This window comes from Myotis yumanensis, unplaced genomic scaffold (assembly GCF_028538775.1).
Source record: "Myotis yumanensis isolate MYYU_CA2020_CCGP unplaced genomic scaffold, mMyoYum1.0.hap1 SCAF_2, whole genome shotgun sequence".
Classification (NCBI taxonomy): domain Eukaryota; kingdom Metazoa; phylum Chordata; class Mammalia; order Chiroptera; family Vespertilionidae; genus Myotis; species Myotis yumanensis.
This window is the reverse complement of record NW_027223753.1, coordinates 149,779,110-149,806,666: the sequence shown is the minus strand read 5'-3', so window position 1 is coordinate 149,806,666 and position 27,557 is coordinate 149,779,110. Positions and strand designations below refer to the sequence as shown.

The following is a 27,557-nucleotide window of genomic DNA, read 5'->3' as shown; positions in this document are numbered from 1 at the left end:
GAATTAACTGGCACTTGACTCAGCATCTGCAGACCTGGAGCCCAATAATTAAGGAGGCAGGCTCCCCCTACAGGTCTTCCAGCTCAACAAGCTTGATTTTATAGATCCTGCTTTATGCACAGGGACTGTTTTGGTGAGGATCTTGGAGTTCAAAATGCTGCTTGGCCTTTAGTAAATGACTTGCCACCCGGAACATTTCCATCTGTCACTCTGTTGTGGGAAGAAGGGCAGTCAGAAGGCACGGTTGGAGACTGGCAAGGAAAACTACATTTTCCTTTATTGTGTAGCTGAGTGTGACTAACCTGGGTGGTTTCATTGGTGGAGGAAAGATACACAAAACAAAACAAAACAAAACCCCCCAAACCACAATTTGCTCCAGGGTTTGTTTGTTTTTCTGGGAAGTTGACTGTTGTAGAGGAAAAGGTTAGTTCTTTTGTTGGGAAAGATAGGATTCAGTTGCAAAGTTATGCCGGGTAACTTACAACATTCAGAGATCCTGAAAGAACCTAGAATCCCAGTTATAGAGGGGCCAAGGCAAGACTGCCCATGGGTGGCTGCTTTCACGGAGCAATGGGACGAGAGGCAGAAAAAACTAGCACATTCAAGCATTGAAATATCTAGAGCTGGGAGGGGGAGAATAATACCAATATCATGCTATGACCACTATTAAAATTTTATATTCTTATTAGTCATAGCTTAAGTTTATTTAGCTCCTACTGTTTTAGGCACTGGGAAAAGTTATTCCAAGTCTTATTTACTCCCTACACCAATCTGGAATGAACTGAAGTTAAATAACTTGCTCAAAGGTCACTCAAAATAAGAAGGCACTTAAGTCACAGCATCAAAAAGCAGAGATGCCCAGGACCAGGGACAAGTAAGCCTCAGAGACAACACTCACTAATGAAAACCAATCCATCACACACACACACACACACACACACACACACACAACAAAACAAAACAAAAGCCCGCTTCCAGGAGTATCAGAAATGAAAAATTTAAAAGAAATTCCTGGAGGCCAGAGGCCTTTATGTAGGTGGTTGATTACAGAGGTGTGAACAATTTGCTGATTGAAAGGGTCCTTGATACCCTATGACCCTAGGGGTTATAGAGTGTACTTCAGCTGCCACCTGATAATGATAATCTTAGGGTCAGCAGGAAACAGACTGGCAAGAGGTTCTTATTATATAGTCTTTATTCTTGTCTGTTTTTCTCTTCTTGTTCTTTCAAGAAAAAATGTTGGCAACTTTCATGGACTTCCAACTTAATGGACCCTATGATTTAATGGGAAATATAGATTGCACTGGCATACCTACACTAGTCCTGACACTCAATATATGTTCAATTAATACGAAGTGTCCTCTAGCCTCGCTGAGGATCAACCAGCTACTTCATGAGTATTCTTTATCTACCTGATAAACCGAGGAGCTATGGAGAGTCATAAAATCAACTCTTTAGAGATTAGTTTTTAATGCATAATAAGAACAGGAATGTCTCAGTTTTTCAATTGTTACTTTATTCACACCTCTCAATAATACCGTGAGGTCGGTACTATAATGATCCCCTTTTATTGATGAGGTAACTAAAACTTAGGTTACACACATATCCAAGACATGAATTCTGAGGAAAAGGAAAAACATGTACCCCTATATGCACTTATCAAAATACCCTTCCAAATTTTGCCTAAGTGGAAAAACTTAATAAAATTTCTATAATAATAAAAAAAATAACTTAATGACTACATAATGCAGTGCATTGCTCAATGTGTTCTCCTCTGTCAACTCTTCTACAGGTGGTCGTGGAGGACACAATGCCATGAGGCTCAGGGACCACAGCCTGACTGGGAAACACTGTTCCTTGGACAGTATAGCTGGGTCTCAAAATGGACAAACAGCAGCCTGCCTTTATTTAAAATGTTGATATTTTCTTCATCAGGAATTTTTCCTAAATTTTGATTTTAAAATATTTTATTAATATGTATATCTTGGTTACTGATTTTTTTGGCACTCCCTTAAATTGTCATCCAGTGTGTGAGCCCTATTTACCCTAATCTTGGCTCTTAGGTCACACAGCTAGTAAATGGAGGAACCGGGACTTGAAAAAATAATTTCCCTCCAAAGGCCATGCTGTTAATGACTTTGCTATAAACAGCCTCACAAATGTAGTAGGATAAACAACCCTTGCCTTTTCTGCTTAGAGGCTATTTGAGAAGAATTAATGCACAAGAAAAATTAATACAAAACCATGCCCCATACCCATAGAAGAGAAATAAGCATATAATTAAGTTATGAACAAGAGTTAGATAAGATAAGTTGCATGATAAGGGGTCATATTGAATTATGAAACACTGCTTCCCGGTGTCTCTTAAAGACCTGACAAACCTGGGAATGAATGGTGGAGGTTTTCCTATTTTTGTACTAGAATCAGAATTTCCAATCCAGAAAAGGGACATTGGTACTATTTGATTTTGTGACATTATTTCATCCCTGGGATGCCACAAGCTCTGAGTCAGAGCTGGCGGTGTTGACTACAGCACATGGTGGGTGTGGAGTGCTTATAGCTCATTCAGTAAATTCGGTTAACTGTATTGACTGCTACTTCTTTATCTCCACACTGCTTCCTATCTTCATGCCACCCCCCCCCCCCCCCCATTTATTTTCTGTCCAGGTCCAATCAGTGCTGTCCAAGCAGCTGCTTGTGAAGGCCTCAGGTCCACTCTGTAGGGCACTAGAACAATATTTTTCTAATCATCACAATTTAATCAACACTTTGTAGGTTGGCTGGCACTTTAAGTTTGATTACGATGAAGGCAAGTAGAGGCGACTGTCATCTGGTAGAAGGCGGCAGTTTTGTTTTCTGAATTGCTAGGCTTCTCATAGGCATGGAAAACCAGCATTGTTTATTAGCACCATTTATCTTTTTGTTTAGCTATAAAACATCAAAAATATTAAAGAATAGTATGTCTATAAACATACATTTATAGATAAAAAATTAAAAATATAAGCATCTAGGTTTTTAAAAATGTTTTATATTGATGTTTAGAGAGAGAGGAAGGGAGAGGGATAGAAAGATAGAAACATAAATGAGAGAAACATCATCAATCGGTTGCTTTCTGCATACTCCCCTCTGGGGATTGATTCCCAGGCATGTGCCCTTACCAGGAGGAATTGAACTGCGATCTCTTTGTTCCTGGGTCAATGCTTAGCCACTTAGCCACACCAGCCAGGCAGCATCTAGGTTTTAGTTATATGCCTTTATCGCTAATATTGAACTGTTTGCTGAAATATTTCTGTCCTTCTTGTTGTGATTTTAAAGAGAAAAACCATGGGTTTCTCTTTGTCTACAACTTTGGGAATAAACATTTCCTCCTGCCCCTTATCTCCCCAAATTGTACTCATGGGTCCCAGGGTTTTAGTACATGTCTGTCATTTGCTGGTCAACTGTTTTTTAAATATTCAGCTCAAACATAATCTTTGAAAGATTTCCCAGGTCCATCTAGTCAGAGTCAAACTATTTTCCCTGTTTTTCTTTTAATTTATCAAGATTTTATTTCATGGTAGGAAATATGTCCAATATAGTTTGTGTCCCTGTAGGAGCTAGTACCCAAAACAGATTTGCATATGTTTATTGGATTGAATTGAAATTTATACTGTGGGAAATCAGGATGATCGTTTGGAATAAAAACAGAATATTAGATATATGTAGAAGCTCCCAGGACAAGTCTGCAGAATTTCCCTGATGAATGCATGTTTGTGCCCCAGGACATAAATGGGAAACATATCACTTGTCCTTTTTCTACCAACTGCATCCCATCTAAACGTTCATGTATTGTGCGATTTCTTTTCTTTTTTTTTTTAATATATATTATTGATTTTTTTACAGAGAGGAAGGGAGAGAGATAGAGAGTTAGAAACATCGATGAGAGAGAAACATCGATCAGCTGCCTCCTGCACACCCTCCACTGGGGATGTGCCCGCAACCAAGGTACATGCCCTTGACCAGAATCGAACCCGGGACCCCTCCGTCCGAAGGCCGACGCTCTATCCACTGAGCCAAACCGGTGCTGGCAGATTTCTAATATATCACCTGCCATTCACTCAGACCTTCAGTGTCCACTGAAGGGTTAACCCTTGATGTTCACGTAGTTACCTTCCATGCTAGATCAATGTTGGATACCCTAATTGTGCCTGATGCCTGTCTACTTCAGTGTAGTCACAATGCTGGAAAGTAAATTCCCCAAATGCAAAGGATCTGCCCATGAACACATTTAGCACAGCCTTCATATGGGGTCAGATACATATACCAAATAATTTTCTAATGTTAACAGAGAATCCTAATAATCTCCATGAGGGTCATAACTGAATAATTAGATAATATAAAATTCTACATATAGAGGAGGGCATATTTTTTTATTTTCCAGTGACCTAGATTGAAATAATTTTAGTTTGTAAAATTGTTTGCAGACTCTAATTCAGACTTGAAAATGGGAATGTGCACAGCTTCCTGGAGATAGCGAATTTATTACAGCAGGTGTCTGTCCTCCTGAGCTCATCTCCCTCATCTCTGAATTTTATAAAAACCACATTATATAATGTTTGTGAGGACAACTGGCTTATTGTTATGATTGTTATTGTTACTTTAACAAGAGATGAAAGGACTAAAATAGGGATTGGAGAGGATATTTATGTCCTCTGCAGACCTATAACAGTCGTGGCATGAAGTGCTGCAGTTTATTCCTTAATATGAGGAAATTAGATAATTTCATATCAGACTTGCTGAATCCCACAGCCTCCAACAGCATGGAGCACGGATGTAAATCAGAAGAGCAAATAGATTTTGACATTTAAAAATGGAATGCACAGTAGGAATTTAATCAGCACATTTACCAATATAATATTTCCTTTGAAGAGAGGTTTCTTTCAAAAAGACACCTCCGGTTCTCTGTATCATGAGGCATTGTTTGAAGTGACAGCATGGCTTGAGGTTCCAGCAGAAGTTTAGGATTCACTCTCTCAGTGTGTGACCTTAGGTGCACTCTCTCTGCCCCTCATTTATCCTAACTGTCCTGGCAGGATCCGAAGATGAGGTCTATTTAGTCTTTTTCATTTCTTTAAAGAAAATTACTAGATAAGGATGCCGTACCATTTATCAAGTCACTGACACTTAATGAGCTGCTATTCATTAATCAATCAAATGCACAGCATCAATTTAGTGACTATCAATTTAATATGAGGACAAGGAATAGGACTGTGGGGGAAGGAGACAAAGAGACACAGAGCCATTCCATTATTCATTGAGTGCCTATGTTCTAGGCACTATACCAAATGCTAAGAATTTTTGAAGTGAGTGATAACTTTATGTGCTGGAGAAGCTCATAGTCACACAAAGGACACAGATCAAGTGAAGGTTGTACATTGGCTTGGAAAAACAGACCACACACCCTAAAGATAAGATAAGACACTACCAATCAACTTACTTAGCCAGCAAAAATCTGGATAGTGAAGATTTACTAAACTTTATTATTATTTATTATTATTAAGCTTTATTATCCCCACTGTTAGTTGAGCTTATGATAATTGGGGTAGAAACTGTTTGCCTATCCGTGGAAAACATTAAAAATGTAAGCCAAGGTATAGAAAGTGCATTTCCATTACTGTAATGTTTAGTATTGTAAGTTTCTGCCCGCCTCCCCCCCCCACCCCACCCCCCCCCGCCGCCCCCAGGTCCTCTCCTCTTCAGAACCTTTGCTTAAGAACCAAATTGTATCGCATTTGTTAAGAACAATGGAATTATACTAACCATAGGCATCATGCCCAGAAAGCCTTATATTTTAAAAACCAAACACTGAAAATTTTCTGATCCATAACAAAGAAACATTGGACAATTTAGCACAGTGAGAAAGATACTTTAGAATATTTTTTCCTTTCATTTTACTGACTACCCAAAATATATGTAGCCAGAGAGAAATTATCTGTAGGTTGTATTTTAAGGCCTACTAGCAGGTCAGTTATTTTGGATTTGTCACATCCCCAGAGAAATCTTTTTATATGAAGGGTCTACTTTCCAAGACAGTCCACAAAAATCTAGGTCAACTTGAAATATGAGTGATAACTCATGCAAATACAGTATTTTGCAAACTATCAGCTGCTAAGTTCATGGATATCTATGATTCTGTAAGAATTTTTAAATTTTGTGTTTTTATTGTGATGACAAGCTAAAAAATAATATAATCATATTCTGGATCATCTAAATGAATACTAATTTTGTGATTCTCCAAATTATGTTTATGATTATTTTTATAATTCCTTTAGTCTTGTGTTATTGTAACCATGCAGAAACCTTATTTTCAAATTATTGCAGGAGTCCCTGTCCCCTCCACTTTTCCCCTTTGCCTACCTCCACCTTCATCTACCTACCTCTTCCTTGGACTTTACCAAATTATTGTCTGTGTCTATGGAATATGCGTAGGTGTTCTGTAGCTATTTCCTTCATCTTCTTTATCCAATCACTACTCCATCCCTCTCCATTTGTGCATCAGCCAGTCTAGCATTTCATGTATTTCTGCTTCTGATTACATTTTGTTCATCAGTTTTTTTTTTCATTAGATCCCACATATTAGTGAGATCATATAGTATTTGTCTTTCTCTGACTGGCTTATTTCACTTAGCATAATACTCTCCAGGTCCATCCATGCTGTTGCAAAGAGTAAGACTTCCTTCTTTTTTACAGCTGCATAGTATTCCATGGTGTAAATGTACCACAGCTTTTTGATCCACTGATCTGCTGATGGAAACTTGGGATGTTTCCAAACCTTAGCTATTGTAAGTAATTCACCTATGAACATAGGAGTGCATATATTATTTCTGATTGGTGATTAGGATATATTCCCAGAAGCGGGATAGCTGGGTCAAAAGGCAGTTCCATTTTTAATTTTTTGAGGAAACTCCATACTGCTTTCCAAAGTGGCTGCACTATTCTGCATTCCCACCAGCTGTGCACGAGAGTTCCCTTTTCTCCACATTCTCACCAGTACTTGTTATTTGTTGATTTATTGATGCTAGCCATTGTGGCAGGTGTGAGGTGATATCTCATTGTGGTTTTAACTTGCATTTCTCTGATGATTAGTGATGTTGAGCATCTTTACATATATCTATTGGCCATTTGTACATCCTCTTTGGAGAGGTGTCTAATCTTATTTTTTAAATATGCCCTTTATTTTGATTTTTTCCCCTTTGATTCAAACTGGCCTCAGCCAGTGCCTGGACTCATCTACCTCCCTCCCCTTGCTGAATTATTAAGTCCCAGGACAATGAGGTTCTGGTCAGTATCCAGTAGTCTTGGGTCTATTGACTACAGATACAGAGTTTTCAATCAAAATAATAATAATATCTTGGCCTCAGTTATGTTTTAGCTCTGGAAAACGGAACAATCCCATAGAACAAATCCTTGTGAAATGGGACAGAACAACCTCCATTGTTCATATCAGGACTAGATGGAATGATTAATTACCTGTGACTCTGGGCATGGCACCATATCCTTAATAAATCCTCACTTTCTTGGCTGCAAACTCCTGTTCATGTCTTATGGGGCTTTGATGCATGCAGGCAAATGCCCCTTCAGTCCGGTAACATTATCTAATTTAACAGTATTAGAGGTGGACTATGTATATTGGTTAATAGCTGGCTGCCATTTGACTGGCTTAGAAAATTTCTCATAAAATTCCAAATTTCTGAATTTTGAAGTCAGAAAACAAGAGAACTATAGGCCTGCCGATCCCTGTGGCAGTAATAGAGCTAACCAGTGGCTGTTTGTAATATAGGTCATTTTCAGGTACATGTTCCACCTATCTATATATATAAAACCCTAATATGCAAATAGACCGAACAGCAAAACAACCGAACAACAGAACAACCAGTCTCTATGATGTGCGCTGACCACCAGGGGACATGTGCAGAACATGGGAGGCGTTGGCAGCAGAGCACGGAACATGGCAGATGTCAGCTGCAGTGGGATGGTGGAGCAGGTAAGCAGGGGCGCCAGACCAAGGCGGGGTGCTGGTTGCTGTTATCTGGGCGAGCCTCTGGTGGTTACTGAAAGTTCTTTGCCTGGCGCCGGTCCGATTGATCGGCACCCTCAGCGGGTGCAAGTGGTGGCTGCCGGCCGCAATCACCCCTGAGGACTTCTTCACCTCCCCTTGCTCCTGAGGGGTGATCGGGGCAGCAGCTATCACTCACACCTGCTGATAGAACCAGTCCCAATCTCTCCGTGCTGTCAGCGGTGCAAGTGGGGCCGGCGCCATTAGCGTGTGGGAGCAGCAGCAGCGGGAGCGGGGCTGCTGGCAGACAGGGGACCAGTGGCCATGGAAGGAAGGGCCGGGAAGGGGTGCGGTCCATGGGCTGAGACCCGCCCTGTGCCCACCGCAGCCTCGTGGCCCACAGATCCTTTCAAGGTGCACAAATTCATGCACTGGGCCCCTAGTATTTTATAAGCATTAGATTTTGTGTTTCCCCACATAAAGCAATGTTGTGTATTTCCCAGGATGTGAGGGCAAGCATTCTGAGAAGAGGGAGTCTAGCCCTAGGCGTACGTTGTTGGTAAAACAAACATTTGTGAGTAGGGGCTTCTACTGGAGATGGCTTTTCTCCAGAGCACCATCACATGCTTTTCTGTAATGGGGGCTTGGCATATAGCTTGAAATAGAAACTAACCTTTAGAAACTAATTTCTAAATCAGTGCATGCATAGATTCAGAGACTTGCTGAGTGTCTCCCCACAACCATTTCCAGCCTGACCCATAATACCTGTCCCTCATCCAGTAAGTGCTTCCTTCCCAATTATTATTTGTTATTCATCTTTATTTCATTAATATTTAAAGATCATTGCAGGTATTCACTGAAAAGGGCAGCACTTACCACCAACCATGCAAAGGTGAACTCAGATGAAATTCCCGAGGAGATATTTTGAAGGCATGGTATTTTCAGAGTCTGATTTATCTCTATTTCTATTGTATTGTGGCTTCTCCATTCTTCCTGTGTAACTGTAACAAAACATAAGGTGGAAAAGACATGGATCTGTGATTGGTTTATAAAGTGCCTTTTATCAAAGAAACGAGAACCGTTTTAGCATAAAGATTCATCCATCCTCAGGGTATACCTATGAAGTAAAGAGGAGAAATCCCATTAGAGTCCTTACTGTGTAAATGGCAAAACAAAGTCACTAAGAAAAATCACCACTGAAAAATTATAGGGACTCTTTCCTAAAAGAATTAAGTTCACAATTTGACACGTTCCTCTGATTTATCCCTAAATTCGTGCTTTAGTCTTCAGATCACATTTCCTTAATCAGATAGAATGTAAAGCATTAAATCTTAGCCTATAATTGCCCTTTTAAATTTTAATAGACTTAATATTTTTATGTCTGTGAACCTAAAACAGCAAAATGAGTGGAAAGTACAGAGAGTTCCCATATTCCCTTTGGTCCCATGCTTGCACAACCTCCCCCACTATTAACATCCCTAATCACAGCGGTATATTTGTTACAATCATGAACCTACCCCGACTCATCTTTATTACCTAAACTGCATAGTTTATTTACATTAGGGTTCACTCTTGGTGTTGTGCAGTCTATGGGTTTTGACACATGTATAATGACGTGTTCACCATTGTGGTATTATACGGAACAATTTCACTGCCCTGAGAATGGTCTATGCTCCATCTAGTCATCCCTCCCTCCCACCAAACTCCTGTCAACCACGGATTTTTTTCCTGTTTTTATAATTGTCTTTATAGAGCTTATAAATTCCTTCAAGTAAAAAATGATACAGAAAAATATATAAGGAAAATCTAAGGAGACATCATTAACACATTGGTTTCATTTTTAAAGTGATATGAGATAAATAGCTGTCTATAGACTTTTTGTGTGGAAAGTTTTATACACACACACACACACACACACACACACACACATCCATTTTTTATTAAACTAAAACATCAAATAATAATCCTATATACTAAAAGGTTAATATTCAAATTTTCTCCTTGACCGGGAGTTCGACTTGGAGTTTGACCAGGGGGCCAGGCTGTGCCACCAACCGCCTGTGGCCCCTCCCTCCGGCCACCCCCTCCCCATCAGCCCCCCTACCAGCCGGACCCCACCGGTGCATGAATTTGTGCACCAGGCCTCTGGTATATAATAAAAACAACTTTAGCATCCTAATATCTTAAAAACCTTATTTTTATATATATACAAATCTTGTTTGTGTGCATGTGTTAATCATACTTTGCAATCCTATTAACCAAAAAATGTTACCTATGAATTTTACTTAAAAATGTTTTGCATGATTCTTAAACAATTTGTGGTTAACATTTTTAAAGGCTTTATGTCATTCCATCATCTATACCCATCGTCATTTGTTTAGTCACTTCCAATTATTGAATGATTATGTTCTTATAGTTTGGATTCTTACTTTATTTAAACTATTACACTCCATATAGAAAAGATCATCCTATACTAATAGCTTTTCTGACCATTCAGCTACTTAAGAATAATTACCACGAGTATGATTAATGAATCATGGATTAATATTCTCATTATTATCAACAGTATATATATTTAGAGTGGAATATTTCTCAGTTTGAGGAGGGTATATCTCCGTAGCCTTTAGAACTTTGTTATAGTTTAATCTCTCATAAGTTCCAGCTATTCTCTCTACTCTCTCCTCCTTCTATGCTTAATTGAAACCAGGCCTTCCCATCAGGGAACATCTTCCCTGCATCATTTTCAAATAATAGCTGCTCATTTTCTTGTACCCTTATTTCCTCAAGATCAGGAGTTGTGTCAGCACCTTCCTTGCTCTCCATTGCTACTTTCAAGTATTACTCCAACCCCATAACTTAAAAAAAAAGCACACCTTCCCTCTATAGTTAAAGACATTTAGCTATAACAGTATTTCCAAATAAAGTTCTTTGTATATCACCATCACAATATTTTTTGCCATATTTGCATACCATCATTATTACTATTTAATTTTATTCTTGAAAATATTGTAATTGTTTTACTTAAATACATTTATTTTAAACAGACAATTATCTAGGCACTAATATTTGTGAAGTCCATAAAATCCACCTTATATATTATTTATATTTTAACGTACATTACCCAAATACATAAGTATTACATTTTTGTAAATTTTGTCCAGATTGTGAGGTTGTCATCAAAGAATTAAAAATCTATCAAAAACAATAACCTAAAAATATAATATCAGAAATTGAGAAGCAACTTGATGGGATTGAAAATCTATTGTACATTACAAAAGATGGATTCATGAGATGGAATAGAGAATTTATAAAGTGAATCACAGAAAAGAAAAAAGTAGCAAATATAGAAAAAGACACATTAAGGATGTATATAAATTTAGGTACTTTTTTTTTACAATTGAAACCTAACAAATTTAAATGATAATAGAAACACCATTGAAGTGGTAGAAATAATGACTGCATTTCTATGTAATCTGGAAATGGGAAAAACTTTTCCTGTGATTCAGAATCAGGACCAACATGAAAAAAGAGTGAAATATTTCATTTCATAAAAAAAAAAATTTATTCTGCACTGGAAACATTATCATAGAAAGCAAGGAGAGACGACAAACTGGGCAAATATTTGCAACTTATATGCAACGGTTAATAGCTTTCATATATGGGGCATTTTCAGCATAATAAATATAGTAACCATGTGAATCAAAACTCATAATGGGTTTAAATTATATAAACTCATGACACTTAACACAAAATAATTACTGTCACTTAAGAGTGCTAGTGAACCAATTTACTTTTACAACTGGTAAATAAAGGAAAGGACCAAGTAAGTATCTGTTCTGCTTTTCTTAGACAAACTGTATATCATGTAAATAATTGGTGGATAAGAGAAAGTTTTATTTATAAGAATGCATCGGCTAATAAATGAAGGAATGGTAGATTTAGAACATCTGTTTGGCAATCCATAATAAATTAATGAATCTAGGTAATATTCATTAGTGGCTGCTTATATTACATGGCCAGATATTATGTGCTTCTGATGTAATTCTATAACATCATCTATGATGTACTCTTGCCAAAAACAAAACATAAAAACAAAAACCTTAATGTGATCAAATCTCTGTATTTAACCAAAAGGTGACAGAGGAACATATAGATATGGGGATAATCAGGCTACAGATAATCAAATTTACTCAACAAATACGTCACAAAAGAAAAATAAACAATGTAAAATAGCCTTCAGATGAAAGAGATTTATTAAATAATCACAACACATGGAGATTATTTGAATCCTAATTTAAACCAAATGTAAAAATAAAGATTATGAGGCCAACTGGATACTTGATGACAAAGGAACTTACTAGTTTTTGTTGTTGTTGTTTTTTTAAATTCTGATAGTGGTATTATGGCTACATATTTTTTCAACATCTTTATCTTTTAAAGATTTATTATAAAATGAATAGGATATCTTGATTTTCTTCAAAGTATTTTGTGAGGAGGCAGTTGATAAGAGTTTAAGGAAAACAAGATTGCCTATGAGTTGAGAATTGTTGAAGTTATATGTTTAGAATTTTGTTATAGTTTAATCTCTCATAAGTTCCAGCTATCTTCATGATACTATTCTATATAATTTTGTATATGTTTGAAATTTTCCACAATTAGGAATTTTTTTTTAAATATATTTTATTGATTTTTTACAGAGAGGAAGGGAGAGGGATAGAGAGTTAGAAACATCGATGAGAGAGAAACATCGATCAGCTGCCTCCTGCACATCCCGAACAGGGATGTGCCCGCAACCCAGGTACATGCCCTTGACCGGAATCGAACCTGGGACCTTTCAGTCCGCAGGCCAACGCTCTATCCACTGAGCCAAACCGGTTTCCGTCACAATTAGGAATTTTTAAGTTTTTTCATGCATCACCTAAAATCATCTTGGATACTAGCAGCTATATGTAACACACTTGAGAAAAATTAAAGAATCCCCCTCTCCTACTTTTCCTCTATCCATCACCTGTCTTCTTTCTTTTCTTCTCTAATATCATTTCTATTCCCCAAAGGTTGTAAAATTATAGCCTGTTGGCCAAATTTGGCTTGCTGCCTGATCTATATATATAAAAGCCTCGTATGCAAATTGTCCCCGCTGGAGTTGAACCAGGAGACCGAAAGTTCAGTTGCTCACTATGATATGTGCTGATCACCAGGGGGCAGCGAGGAATGAAGGAAGGCCCTAGGCGGCAGCCAGAAAAAGCTGGGGAAGGGAGGCCCCAGCTGGCAGCCAGAAGGTTCTGATCGGCCCTGAATGCTAGCCAGGCCTAGGGACCCTACCCATGCATGAATTTCGTGCACCAAGCCTCTAGTTTTGAAAATAAGGTTCTATTATAGCATACATATTGTATAGAGGTGCTGTCATGCTACAAAGGTGGAGTTGAGTAGTTGTAACAGAGACTGTATGGACCACAAAGCCTAAAATAGTTACTATCTAGCCCTTCAGAGAAAGTTTGCTGACTCCTGCTCTAACTTTTCATCATCCATTATTCCCTGATATAATCCTGGGTAATTTCAGTAACCATGTAGATGACCTATTCAGTACCTGGCCTCTCAGTTCTTTCCACTCTCATCTCCATCAACTGTCTCGACTCCATTTCAGCCAAGTACTCTCACAGTCACATCTCAGACCTATCACCAGGCACTATTGCTTCACCTACAAAATCACTAATTCAAACCTACAAACACATCTTCTTGTGCAACTAGTCCCATCTCAACTGTTCTCTGACCTTATTGGATTTTTTAGTGAGTTGATATCTCTACTTTTCCTCAATCTATCACCTGTCTTCTTTCTTTTCTTCCCTTATTATCAGGCTAAACTTCCATAGTTTCTATCATTTCAATAATATTCCTTCTTATATTCCAAATCCCTTGCCTTTTTTTTCATCTGTTTAAAGAGAATTGGACTGTGGTAGACCCAAACTGTTTACTTTTTAATGCACAGACCCAAACAGCCAAGCAGTGCTGGAGAAAGCCACAGTGCAAATTGTTTTCACTGCACTTTCATACAACAGTCACATGAATGTTCAACACTGATCAAATATCCAATACATCTACTAGTACCTAGTGAACTCATTTTCCTTCTATCTATAGAAGGTATTTCAAACCTTTCCAAATGTCTTTTTCTGAAGCCTCCTTATTTGCCTGGAGATAATCTTCTTCATTTTAGAGAAAAGATTACAAGATGGCACATACCTTATCATATGTACTCATCCTAGTTTCCTTCTCTCCTGGTATAAAAAAAAAAAGTTCTTTTTTCCATTTCAAGATAGTCCTACTACTAATGTTACGGATCTCAATGCCTCCATCTTCTCAGAAACTTCAGTTTATTGATTTTACCTTTTTTCATTGTATATTTAACTACTCTCAACTGCATCTTGCTTATTGGCTTTGAAACAATAGTCAATGTCTTTCATTAAATAAAACCATCACTGCCATCACCATCACCATGACCACGTGAATGAAAATCCTCATTTAAGTTCCCCTACCCTTTGCATTACTACTAACACATTTCTTAGTTGTGTCAATATTTGCTGTTTTCACTTCTTTTTTTAAAATTTTGTTGATTAAAGTATTACATATGTGTCCTTATCCCCCCATTACTCCCCCAATCCCCCACTCATGATGCCCTCACGACCCTGTTGTCTGAGTCCATTGGTTATGCTTATATGCATGCATACAAGTGTGGGCTTGTTTTCACTTCTTTGACTTCTATTCATACCTCTTCTCTCTTCACTCTGACTTCCAACTCTAATAATGCTTCAAAACAGCTCTTGTGACCAATACACTTTGTTTATAAATACAGTACAATAATCATTTTGTCCTCTCAGAAACATCAGAATCAGTGGCTACTTCCTTTATTAAATACTATTATTATTCTAGGTTTTCATAATGTAACTCTCCTAATTTTACTCATGACTCTTTAGTTACTGTTCTATTCAATTTGAACATTTGTTTTTCCCCATTCATCACCATAGACTCTGTTGAAGGGCCACATTGTTTTTCTTAGATGATTTTCTACCTCTATATGATTTCTTTCACTTCCAGAACTTCAGTTAGCACCCATAGTCAGGTGGCTCACCAGCTTATATCTTCTGTTTAAATCTTTATCTAGATCAGGAATTGTATATCCAGTTGTTTGCCTGACATCTTCTGTATGTTTCAACTTCATGTCTAACTCAACATGGATGAAGTCAAACTCAAAAGAATCCCTACGCAATCTGTTTTCTAACACAATGAGTAATTTCTCATTTTTTTCCTGTTCTACATATTTGAAACCAAAGCATCATCCTTGACTGCTTTTTATTCCTCACTCCACATAAGCAACCTGCCACCAAATTCTATAGGTCGATTTTCCTACATATTTTTAATCTGAGCATTCTTCTCCACCTACGGCCACTTTTTTCAGTTTTACTGGTATCTCTCACCTAGATTTCTGCCATTGCCTTCAAACTGGCCTACACTAACTATCCTCTCAGCCCTTCTCCAATTCATTCTCTAAATGTTGGCCACAGTAATCTCTTTGACATGCAAGATAAAACAATAAAAATAAAAACATGCCCTGGCTGGCTTGGCTCAGTAGATAGAGCATCAGCCTGTGGATTGAAGGGTCCCAGGTTCGATTCCGGCCAAGGGCACATGCCTGGGTTGTGGGCTTGTTCCCCAGTGGAGGGTGTGCAGGAAGCAGCTAATCAATGATTCTCTCTCATCATTGATGTTTCTATTTATCTCTCCTTCTCCCTTCCTCTCCAAAGTCAATAAAGAAATATATTTAAAAAAAAACACAAAAAGCAAACCACCTTTTAATTAGTTTCCACAGTTTTTAGGATAAAAACAAAACTTAACCAGACTAATCAATCTCTCTAGCCTTATCTTCAACTACTTTCCTTTCAAACCTGCTCCTTTAAAAAAATAATACCTTTTAAAATTCCCCACAGTTGCCATATCTTCCTCCTACCACAGAGTCTTTGAAACTCTGTTATCTGTAAAGCTATATTCCCCACCATTACCTGGTTAATGCCTGATCAAGTGTCACTTCTCCAGGAAACCTTTCTTGATTTTTCTGTTATGCCCTCTTGTAACACTGTCTGCTTTCTTACTGAAGAGCACTTCTCACTGTTGCAATTTGATATTTGTTTTATTATTTGATTAATGTCTGTCTCCTCTCATTGGACTTCCTGATTCCTGAGGGCAGAGTCATGTCTAATGCATACCACTGTATCCCTCAAGCTTAGCACTGTAATATATTTGTTAAAAATATTTGTTCAATGAAGAGTTAATACAATTTAAGAAGAGCCAGCATTTAAGTTCAAGAACAACTTATGCTATAAAAACATATATAGATCAGCGCGACAGAATAGAGAGGCCAGAAAGAAATCTACACATATATGATCAACTAATTTATTACAAAGGAATCAAGGGTATTCAGTGGGAAAAAGACAATCTCTTTTATAAATGGTGCTGAAAAAACTGAACAGCCACATGCAAAAGAATAAAACTGAACCTCTACCTTACACCATTCACAAAATTCAACTCAAGATGGATTAAAAACTTGAATTTTTTTTGATTTAACAGTAAAATGAAAGTCAAAAGGAAAAATCAGTAAGTGGAACTACAACAAACTAAAAACTTTTGTACATCAGAGGGAATCATCAAATGAAAAGGCAACCTACTGAATGGGAGAAAATATTTGCAAATCATCTATAATAATAAAAGCGGCCGAAACTGGTTTGGCTCAGTGGATAGAGTGTCGGCCTGCAGACTGAAAGGTCCCAGGTTCGATTCCGGTCAAGGGCATGTACCTGGGTTGCGGGCACATCCCCAGTAGGAGATGTGCAGGAGGCAGCTGATCGATGTTTCTCTCTCATTGATGTTTCTAACTATCTCTCTCCCTTCCTCTCTGTAAAAAATCAATAAAATATATTTAAAAAAATAATAAAAGCGTAATATGCTAATTTCATGGTCGACAAACCGCAGCTCGCGAGCCACATGTGGCTCTTTGGCCCCTTGAGTGTGGCTCTTCCACAAAATACCATGTGTGGGTGTGCATGTACAGTGCAAATGAAACTTCGTAGCCCATGCGCAGAAGTCAGTATTTTGTGGAAGAGCCAGTATTTTGTGGAAGAGCCACAGTCAAGGGGCCAAAGAGTCGCATGTGGCTCTCAAGCCGTGGTTTGCCGAGCCGCAGTTTGCTGACCACTGTGTTAATTAGACCAGACAGCCAAACGACCTTCCGGACATCATTCCAGATGTCCTGGATGAAGCTGCCGTGGCAGAGGCTGAGGCAGAGATGGTTAGGGGTGAGTGGTTAGTGGCAATCAGGCAGGCAGGCAAGTGGTTAGAGGTGATCAGGCAGGCAGGGGAAGTGGTTAGGGGTGATCAGGCAGGTAGGCAGAAGTGGTTAGGGGCAATCAGGCAGGCAGAGGCAGTTAGGGACAATCAGGCAGGCAGGTAGAGTGGTTATTGGCAATCAGGCAGGCAAGCAAGTGGTTAGGGGCCATCAGGTCGGCAGGCAAGTGGTTAGAGGTGATCAGGCAGGCAGGCAGGTGAGCAGTTAGAAGCCAGCAGTCCCGGATTGCAAGGGGGATGTCCCGGATTGTGAGAGGGTGCAGGCTGGGCTGAGGGACCTCCTCCCATAACCCTCTGCAAACGAATTTCGTGCACCAGGCCTCTAGTATATCTAATAAAAGGTTACTATCCAAAATTATAAAGAACTCATACACCTCAATAACAAAAACAAACAATCTGACTTAAAAATGGGCAAAGGAATTGAATTCACAGTTTTCCAAAGAAGACATACACATGTCCAACAGGTACATGAAAAGGTGCTCAACATCGTTATTCATCAAGGAAACACAAATCAAAACCGCAATAAGATGTCACTTCACAATTGTTAGAATGGCTATTATCAAAAAGACAAGAGATAACAAGTATTGGTGAGAATGTGGAGAAAAGGTAAGCCTTATACACTGCTGATGAGAATGTAAACTGGTACAGCTATTATAGAAAACTGTATGGAGATTCCTCAAAAAATTAAACATAGAACTACCATGTGATCCAGCAATCCCACTTCTGGATATATACCTAAATGAAATGAAATTACTGTCTCAACAAATATCTGCATTCATATATTAATTGCAGCATCTACACTAATAAAAGATAAACATGGTAATTAGTGTACTACCGCTACCCTTTTCATTGGCTAATCAGTGAGTATATGCAAATTAGCTGTCAGCAAAGATGGCGGCTAATTTGCATACATAGGCACAATGATGGGAGGCAAAAGGGGAAAGACGGAAGAATGGTGGCAGGGCAGAGCTGGGGGGCGGGCAAAGGCTGCCTTTGCCCGCCCCCCAGCCAGTGATCGCCATCAGAAAGCCCAGCAGGCCAGGCGACACCCCTGTCAAGGGTGCTGGTGATCGCCATGGCAATCAGAGGAAGAGAGAGCTGGGGTGCAGGACCACAGGGGCCAGGGATGCCAACTAGCCTGCAGTCCCCTGATCTGCGATCTTGAAGGGAGAGGTGGGGCCACAAGCATGGTGGCACCCAGGGCATCAGGTGCAGCCGTGCCTGCAGCCCCCAGATCTACAATGGAGAAGGGAGGGGTGGGGCAGCAGGCATGGCAGCACCCTGAGCACTGGGTGCAGGCCCAGGGTGCAGCCTGCCTGCAGCCCTCTGATCTGCCATGTGAAGAGGGGGGCGGGGCCACAAGCATGACGCCTCCCAGGGCATCGGGTACAGCCGTATCTGCAGCCCCCGATCTGCAATAGAGAAGGGAGGGGTGGAGCAGCAGGCATGGCAGCATCCAGGGCACCGGGTGCAGGCCCAGGTGCAGATGTGCCTGCAGCCCTCTGATCTGCTATCGTGAAGGGAGGGGCTGGGCCACAAGCATGGCGGCACCCAGGGCATCGGGTGCAGCTGTGCCTGTGGCCCCTGATATGTGATCATGAAGGGAGGGGCGGGGCCATAGGCAGGGGAGATCGGGGCTGGTGGGGGAACCGCAGAGGTCAGCCAGCACTCATGCCCCCAACCGGCTCTCCCTGGGAGTCGGGAGTGGAGGGCGCTCTCCCTGGTAACCTAGAAATCAGCCTCCCAGGGCAACTGTGCAGAAACCAAGCCTGGCGAGCCATGGAGAGGGTAACCTACCTGGAGGCCACGCAGCTTTTATAATTGGAGTCACCCTGGATGGAAGACTGGGGGTAGCAGGGATCAGAGTCGGCCAAGTCAGCCATGGAACCCCGGGTCCTGCCGAATGACTAGAGCACATGGACTTCAATGGTCCTTGGTCACTTGCTGAGCAGCAGTCAGCTTGGACCAGGAATCAAACCCAAAACCTGACAGAATGGAACACAAACCTTTGCTGTGGCAGAGGAGCTCCGACCCACAGCAGGGGCCAGGGCACACCAGAGGGATTTTGTTGAGGGGCCTTGACAGGCAGCACCCTGAGCAGTGGGTTAGAACCTCCTCCTGATACAGCAAGGTTGCAGGTTGGATCCCTGGTCAGGGCACAGACAAGAAGCAACCAAAGAGAGCATAGTAAGTGGAACAACACACTGATGTTTCTCTCACTCCTTTCCTCTCTCTAAAATAATCAATCAATAAAAATGAAAATAAAAAATAAACCCTCTGGCCCTAACCAGTTTGGCTCAGTGGATAGAGCATCGGCCTGTGGACTGAGGGGTCCTGGGTTCAATTCTGGTCAAGGGCATATACCTTTGTTGTGGGCACATCCCCAGTAGGGGGTGTGCAGGAGGCAGTTGATCGATGTTTCTCTCTCATCGATGTTTCTCACTCTCCACCCCTCTACCTTCCTCTCTGTAAAAATCAATAAAATATATTTTTAAAAAAATAAAAATAAACCCTCTGGCTTGCAGAGTTGCTAAAACAGATAGAAAGCAAAGTCTCATCCCTTCCCGTTCATTCAACAAATACTTCATATGCTCCTTCAATAATCACACTGGGAATGGGTGTTTGTTTGTTTGTTTTGGTTAATCCTCAACTGAGGACATTTTTACATTGATTTTTTTTTGTTTATTTTATTTTTTTTACAGAGAATGGGAGGGAGGGAGAAAGACAGAAACTAATATGAGAGACATCAAATGGTTGTCTCTTGCTGAATCCCCTACCAGGGCCCTGGATTAAGCTGGCAACTCAGGTATATGTCTTCAATTGGAATCCAACCTGGTACCCTTCAGTCTGCCTGCAAAAGCACTATCCACTGAACGAAACCAGCATTTTTTTTCTTTTTAGGTCCTCCTCTAAGGATATGTTCTTTTCACTGATTCTAGAGAGAGAGAAAGGGAGAGGGAAAGAGAAAGAGAAACATTGATCAGTTGCCCAAGCAACCCACAACCTGTGTATGTGCCCTCATCTGGAATCGAACTCATGACCCTTTGGTGCGTGGGAGGACACTCTAACTACTGATCCACACCAACCAGGGCCTGGAGCTACAATGAGTTCCCTCAGCAGGGGTGCTGCTCATCCAGAAGCCGGGCTCATGGCTGGTGAGTGCAGCGGAGGTGGCAGGAACCTCCTCGGCAGCACTGAGGAGCAGCGAGCCGAATGGTAGGGAGCAGCAAGCAGGCGGGTGGTAAGGAGCAAGGGGTCCCAGACTGTGAGAGGGCACAGACCAGGCTGAGGGATTCCCCCCACCCCAAGTTCACGAATTTCGTGCACCGGGCCTCTAGTTATTTATAATAGCCAAACATGTGGAATCAACATAAGTGCCCAACAATGGATAAATGGATAAAGAAAATATCCTAATACGCAATGAAATGTTATTCAGCCATGAAAAGGAAATCCTGCTATTTGGGATAGGATGGATGGACCTTGACAGCATTATGCTAAGTGAAATAAGTAAGGCAGAGAAAGGCAAGTACTGCATGATTTCACCTATATGTGGAATCTAAGAAATAAAACTGAAATCAGAGATACAGAGAACAGATTAGTGCTTGCCAAAGGTGGAGGTGGAGGATTGGAAAAATGGGTAAAGGTGATAAAAAAGTACAAACTTCCAGTTATAAGATAAATAAGTTCTAGGGAGCTAATACACAGCACGGTGACTAAAGGTAAAAGTCCTCGAAGGCTTTTGTTGTAATCTGGGAAATTAAAGTCACATTATACTCTCTTAATGAATCCTAATAACTACAAATTTTAAAATGCATCAACATCTTACAATCTTACAACATCAATAAGTTGAAAATTCCTAACCTAGAAACCCTGTTGAGTAAAAATGAGTAAGAAGCAAACACCAGCCCAGCTGCCATGGCTCGTGGTTGAGCGTCGACCTATGAACTAGGAAATGATGGTTTGATTTCCAGTTGTGGGATTGATCCCCGGTAGGGGGTGTGCAGGAACCAGCTGATCAATGATTCTCTCTCATCATTGATGTTTCTATCTCTCTCCTTTTCCTTCCTCTCTGAAATCAATACAAGTATATTTTTAAAAAGAAGCAAACACCTATTTAATATATTTCTACCCTCATCCACAGCCTCAGAGCGCTGACTAGCACAAAGGAACAAAATTTGTAAAAAGAGAAAAACATCCCTTCTCAGCTAAGCCCTCAAGGAACAGGGGATAGGAGTTAGCACACCCTGTTGTGTGAGCAGAGGAGGGAGTAGAATAACCCATATGACAACAGAAAGGAAACAGGAAGAGGTCCCCACTGCCTCTGGTCTCTCAGCATTTTCATATTTAGATTCTTATATGTCACTTCAATTTGCATCTATTTATGTACATCATAAATGTTTGCAACTCATGTGTGCTTTGCCCACCCAACTAGCTTGCAAATGTAAAGACCTCTCAGGGATTTAAGAGGGAAATGGCACGAGTATGAGAAGTGAGAGAAGATCAAAAGAATAAAGGGGGAAAAGATGTATCATTGTGTGGGGGCCTGACAGGGCTTTTGAATGGCAACTGCCTTCTCTGGGTGAAGTGTCTACCCCTTAGCTCTATGCCAGGCTTACATTTTTAGTCACTCCACAGTGAGGAATTTTTTTCCCCTTCTTTCTATTTTCCTCCCTTTCTACCTAAATACACAACACTAGAACCATTTTCCTAACACTGAGGCCGTTGCTTTTTATCCAATCCAGCTGACCAGCAGCAACGCTAAATCAGAAGACTGGGGATTTTCTAACCACACAGGATGCAGACCTGGCTCTGTCTGTCTATTGATGTGCAGTTTTGTTTTGTAGCTACAACTGGGCCCCTGGGTTACCCTTTATTTTAAGAAACACACTTTCTTTAAAGGCAATACCACTCTTCATTTTAGAGAACATACTACCTCTTCTTCATTTCTGACTTCATGTTGAAGACATCATATTTCATATAGGATCTGCATACTATTTCCTAGAGGCATATCAATCTATGTTGCCAATCTTGAAGAGTAAACAGTAAGTCCTCAGATATGTAATAGTATAGTTTCCAGATCTAGGCAGAGGTGAAAAATCTATGTCTAAGCCAAGGTCAATGTGTACTTGTGCTCATATATAATAAATGTACTCTTGGGTTCCAAATTAGGCAAGTATAAAAGGAGGGAGGGGGATTCATTTTTCATAAGAATTGAAAAATAATTTACTCAGTACATATTATACTTAATTAAAACTACCGTTTACCATACTTGTAACCTTCGCTAGGAACCATGCTAAGTGCTTCACATAGATTATCTCTTTTAGTCATCAAAATAATGGTATCTATGAAGGAGGCACTGTACCTATTATGCTTGTTGTATAAGGAAACAAAAGCTTAGAGACTTTAAATAACTTGGCAAAGATGATGTATATAGTCAACGACAGAGTCAACATTAAAATCTGAGACCCCCGCCCGACCCCAATGCACAAATGATGTTCTCCTTATTCCTATTCACTCAACCCCACCCCTCCCTGTCCCCAGTTGAACTCAATTGCATTTTTTTTTCTGGAAAACAAACAACAATGGGACTAGAGCATTGTAAGGTGGTGGTGGAAAGGGTTCTAGTCTTTAGGTGGTCTATTTCAATCCCATGGTCTTGTTTCTTGATAATAAATGGAGAGGAGGCAATAAATCCATACCTACTTGCCATGGGCAGCTCTATGCCCCTCTTAGCATAGCCTTTAGGAGGGTTTTTTTTCTTGTATTACTAGGCCATTTTGTCTTGAGTTAAAAATATTTCATTTTCAGTGCATTTTTCATTTGTTGGCTTATTAGTAGAAATAGAAGTAATTTATTTTATGACCAAGTAGTTTAGGGTGGGAATTATTATGGTGATTTTCCAGATGGACTCAGAGAATTGGCAGGACAGATCCCAGGTGAAATTCATTTCCAGCCAGAAAGGAGCTAGAACGTAAGCCTAGGACTCCTGCCTGCAGAGCAGGTGTCCAAAGCATGTTTGTGTGAACGCTACATGTGCAGCAGCCTTGTTGGCACCCTTAGCTACCCTGTACTAAATATATCCAGAGCACTTCTGTGAATTCCTCCACAAACCTGCTCTATCCTCCTTGCCTCCTATCTTGGCAAATGGCACTGCCATGTAGGTGTGTGTGCCAGACGCCTGGATATCAACCTCAATTTTTCTCTCTCCTTCGCTCATACTGCGATTGTCTTATATTACCAAGTCATGTCTCTTTTTTTGCCCCGTGCATAAAATCCTTTTCTTTTTCTTTTTTTTAGTATTTTTCTTTTTATATCAATCCAAACAACACTATGTCTCTTCTGAGCTGCTGAGATTGTTTCCAAATTTGTCCCCAACATCTCCTTCTTATCCGCCGTCATTTCATTCTTTTTTTTTTTTTTTTTTTTTTTTAAATATATTTTATTGATTTTTTACAGAGAGGAAGGGAGAGAGATAGATAGTTAGAAACATCGATGGTAGAGAGACATCGATCAGCTGCCTCCTGCACATCTCCCACTGGGGATGTGCCCGCAACCCAGGCACATGCCCTTGACCGGAACCGAACCTGGGACCCTTCAGTCTGCAGGCCGACGCTCTATCCACTGAGCCAAACCGGCTTCGGCTCATTCTTATACTAAGGTCAGGATGATCTTTTCATAACACAAATTTAATTAGGCTATAAATGTCATACCATCATTTGCTAAAAATGCGTCAATGTCTTCCCATGATAAAAATCAAAACCTCAAACATGGCTGACAATGTCTTACATGATCTGGCCCTTACCATATCTCACACTTCCTCCCCTAATCTCTGCACCACAGTCCCACTGATATTTCCCATTTCCTCAGACACTGCAAAGCCCTTCACACAAGCTGTTTCCTCTCTCTGGGTCACTCACTAACCGCCCACCTCTGAAATGGTGTGAACGCCTAGTCTTTCTTTAGACCTCGGCTTGGACGTTGCTTTCTCAGAGACAATTTCCCTGACAGCTATTATATGCTCCCTCACAAGGCCATTGCATTTCTTATTGTTTATCACTGTTGCAATTTTACATGTATTAGTAGAATTATTTGATCAGTTTCTATCTCTCTTACAAGCAATACTGCTTTCTGTTCAACTTTGCATGCTTAGTACCATGCTTGGCCCATAGTTGGCACATAATACATATTTGTGCTTACCATTTTCCTGAATGAGAAGGTTGTAGATTTTAGTCTGACTGCCTAGTGGGAAAAAAATAAAGCTGCACTCATACTTCCCACTGAGTGAGGAGGACATGTTCCTTAAGTGCAGCGTCCACGTTAACACGTTCCTAGGAGTTTCTGTGAAAGTCACCAGTGACTTACAAGGAACCCCATTGGCACAGTAGAAGCCATGTTGGGGGTGATAAATGGCAATGATGTCCTCCTTTTTGGTGACCTTGGACCATTGCATTTGCACCAAGATGCCTTTCTTTGTTTGGCAGGTCAGATTGACATCAGAGCCAGGTAAAGTATAAATGTCTTCTCCTGCGCTGAATTTTCCTTCCCATATTCCTGAAAAGGAAGAACACAAGACATCAGTTTACATGATTCACATGGAGTAACTCTTAGTTATAAACTTGGATGACTTTGATGAAGTGAGTGAGCACCACGGGAATGTTCCCCCTGGCTGCTTCGGGGATTGGAGAGAGCTCATGCATGACCCAGATAGAGAAGAATGGATCTCAATACATGTGAAGAGGCATTAACTTTAGGATACGAGAGGAACTTACTGACTTCTGAATGTTTACTTTTTGGTGGTTGGTCTAACCTAAAAAACAACAAGATCTCTAGCTACCGGTGAATAAAATCAAGAACATTTTAAAGTTGAAATTCACCATCAAACTTATTATGGCAACTATTCTCACTTTTAATACAATTGGCTTTTTTGGTTATGCATCAACAGCTGCATGTAACACTCAAGTGATATTTTCTAAAACCACAAAAACAACTATAAACTCTGTATAGCAGTTTTTAAAAAATATATGTACAAGAGGTGTTTACATATACTGTCATATTTAATCCTTCTCACATACTAGAGTGATATTATTAACACTCCTTTTCAAAGAGGAAACTGAGGCACAGGCAGATTAAGCTCTTTGTTCAAAGTCATACCTCAGTAAAAGAATATGAATTGGGCTGCCTAGAATCTGCGCTCTTTCTATAACCTCATGACCTCCAAAATGACCCCCAGGTTGGCTGAGAAGGGTAGGATATTTGATATTCAATATATATGGATTAAAAGGGCCTTTATCTCCATGTAGTTGGAGTTTACGGGAGGAGAAGGGCAGAAAACACCTCAAGTAAAATTTCCACTAGAGATAAATCATTTGGTTAGCATCATCTATAATCAATGCTTTGAAATACTAGATATAAAAGAAGATTCTCTCCCATCAGTTCTCTGACCAAATAGTACAGGACACTTAAAGTACTGCATCTTTGACATACCTTCAATAAGGTAGGCCTCAATTTTAGAATGAACATGGAATACTTTTTATAGGAATGATATATGATTGTAACAAGTACCACAGAACCTAACAAAAGAAAAAGATAAAAAGATGACAAGCAACTGCGAAGAAACAAGGCTCTCAAAGGTACTTGACAAACAGGAATTATTATACTTTTATGGATGCAAAAGCATGGGTAGGCAGAGGTTATAATAGTTTAATGTATCTCCCTGTGAGCTCTCCTTTGCCGGATAATATGCTTCTGATCCTATCTACTGCATTATATTCCAAAGTCTCATTTGATTTAAAAATTCTCCTTAAAAATCTTAGTAGCTCTATATGAAAAGCAGAGCTAATTCTTAAGACACTCAGGATCGCTATAATACCCTCATGCTGTGGGATACAGAACTAATCTTTCTTCTTACCATTTCTAAATAGGCCCATTAGGCTTTGGTTCCCACTGTCATAAGGACCCTGCTATGTCTCCCAGGTGTGTTACCTGCACATGCCTCATTAAATGCAACATATGCTCAACTGCCAAAGACATTCGTATTTGGAGGAGAAATGCTTATTATATCCAAAAGAAGAAAAAAATGATAGTTGAAAGAGAGAAAAAAGTTGAGCCAGGATCTCTGAACATTGATGGCTTTGTGAATTATTTTTTTAGTATTCCAGAGTTGTTCTGACTACCATTTGGAGAACATTTCATTTTTAAGAAGCGAAATCTCCCAATTACTCCAGAGATTCTCTTAGGAAGGAAATGGGTAAAAAATGTCTCTGAGCAGTGGCACAAACCACCCATCCCCTTCTTGGTTTTATTGTTCCTTAGTAATCCTTTGCAGACTCTAACAGCTCCCCCATAGCTGCTGCTTAAGTACATAACTGAAAACCTTCGCAACGATCTGCCTTTGTACTCAATTTCAGCAGCAGTCACAGGCATCTTCAATGAGCAAGAGGCCTCCCTCGCCCCCTAAAGTGGCTGATTTGACAAGAAAAGTACAACTGGAAGCCTTACCCCTGACAAAATGTATCTGGATGATGGAATAGACAGCACGGTATGTCCATTTTTTCTCCATCGTCTCCCGAAGGCCTTACAGCAGCATTTTCACCATGATCACAGAAGTCAAGTGATGCCTTTAACTAAACAAACTCGAGCCACCCTATTCGCACTGAAAAACCCCAAATCTACCACACGCCCGTGTCTGTTTATCACTTGGCAAGACCCCAGGAAATGAAACGTAGACAGGAAAGTAATGTGGTTCAGAGCTCAATATAACCTTCAACAGAACAAAGTTGAAATTGTTCCCTGAAACCTTGTGTATCACCTTCGTTAAAAGACTTTTCAGTACACACAGATTCTCTCCGTCAGGATCTCTGTGTCAGTCGCGCTGCTTCTAAAATCCAAAGGAAATCACGCAGAGCAGTTCATAATGTGCTTTTCATGCACTTCTTTCAGGAGCACAAAGTCATTTAACAAATGTGAGCCTCGTGTCTTTTATAATAGTTTTTCTGTTCAATTTTAAAATGTATTTGCTTTCCGGAATTGCTCCAGGGTGAAAGAACAAAACATTAACACATCTGAAAAGTAACTGAGGGGAGCATCAACTATCAAACCAAACTTTATTGTTTCCCCTCTTGCAGGGGACCCA

General features: G+C 40.0%; 1 protein-coding gene across 4 annotated transcripts in view; it reads right to left on the bottom strand.

The window, feature by feature from the left end:
- The window catches only part of CD96 (CD96 molecule), a 90,241-nt gene extending 63,216 nt beyond the window's left edge, over nt 1-27,025 (bottom strand). For all 4 annotated transcript variants that reach the window (XM_070403542.1, XM_070403543.1, XM_070403544.1 and 1 more), the window contains exons 1-3: nt 26,924-27,025; nt 24,623-24,976; nt 8,912-9,036 (exon numbers count right to left, since the gene is read on the bottom strand). In XM_070403542.1, the coding sequence (XP_070259643.1) occupies nt 8,912-9,036; nt 24,623-24,976; nt 26,924-26,984 (540 nt within the window). In that variant the 5' untranslated portion in view covers nt 26,985-27,025. The remainder of the gene's footprint in view (nt 1-8,911; nt 9,037-24,622; nt 24,977-26,923) is intronic.
- Between the last annotated feature and the right edge of the window lie 532 nt (nt 27,026-27,557).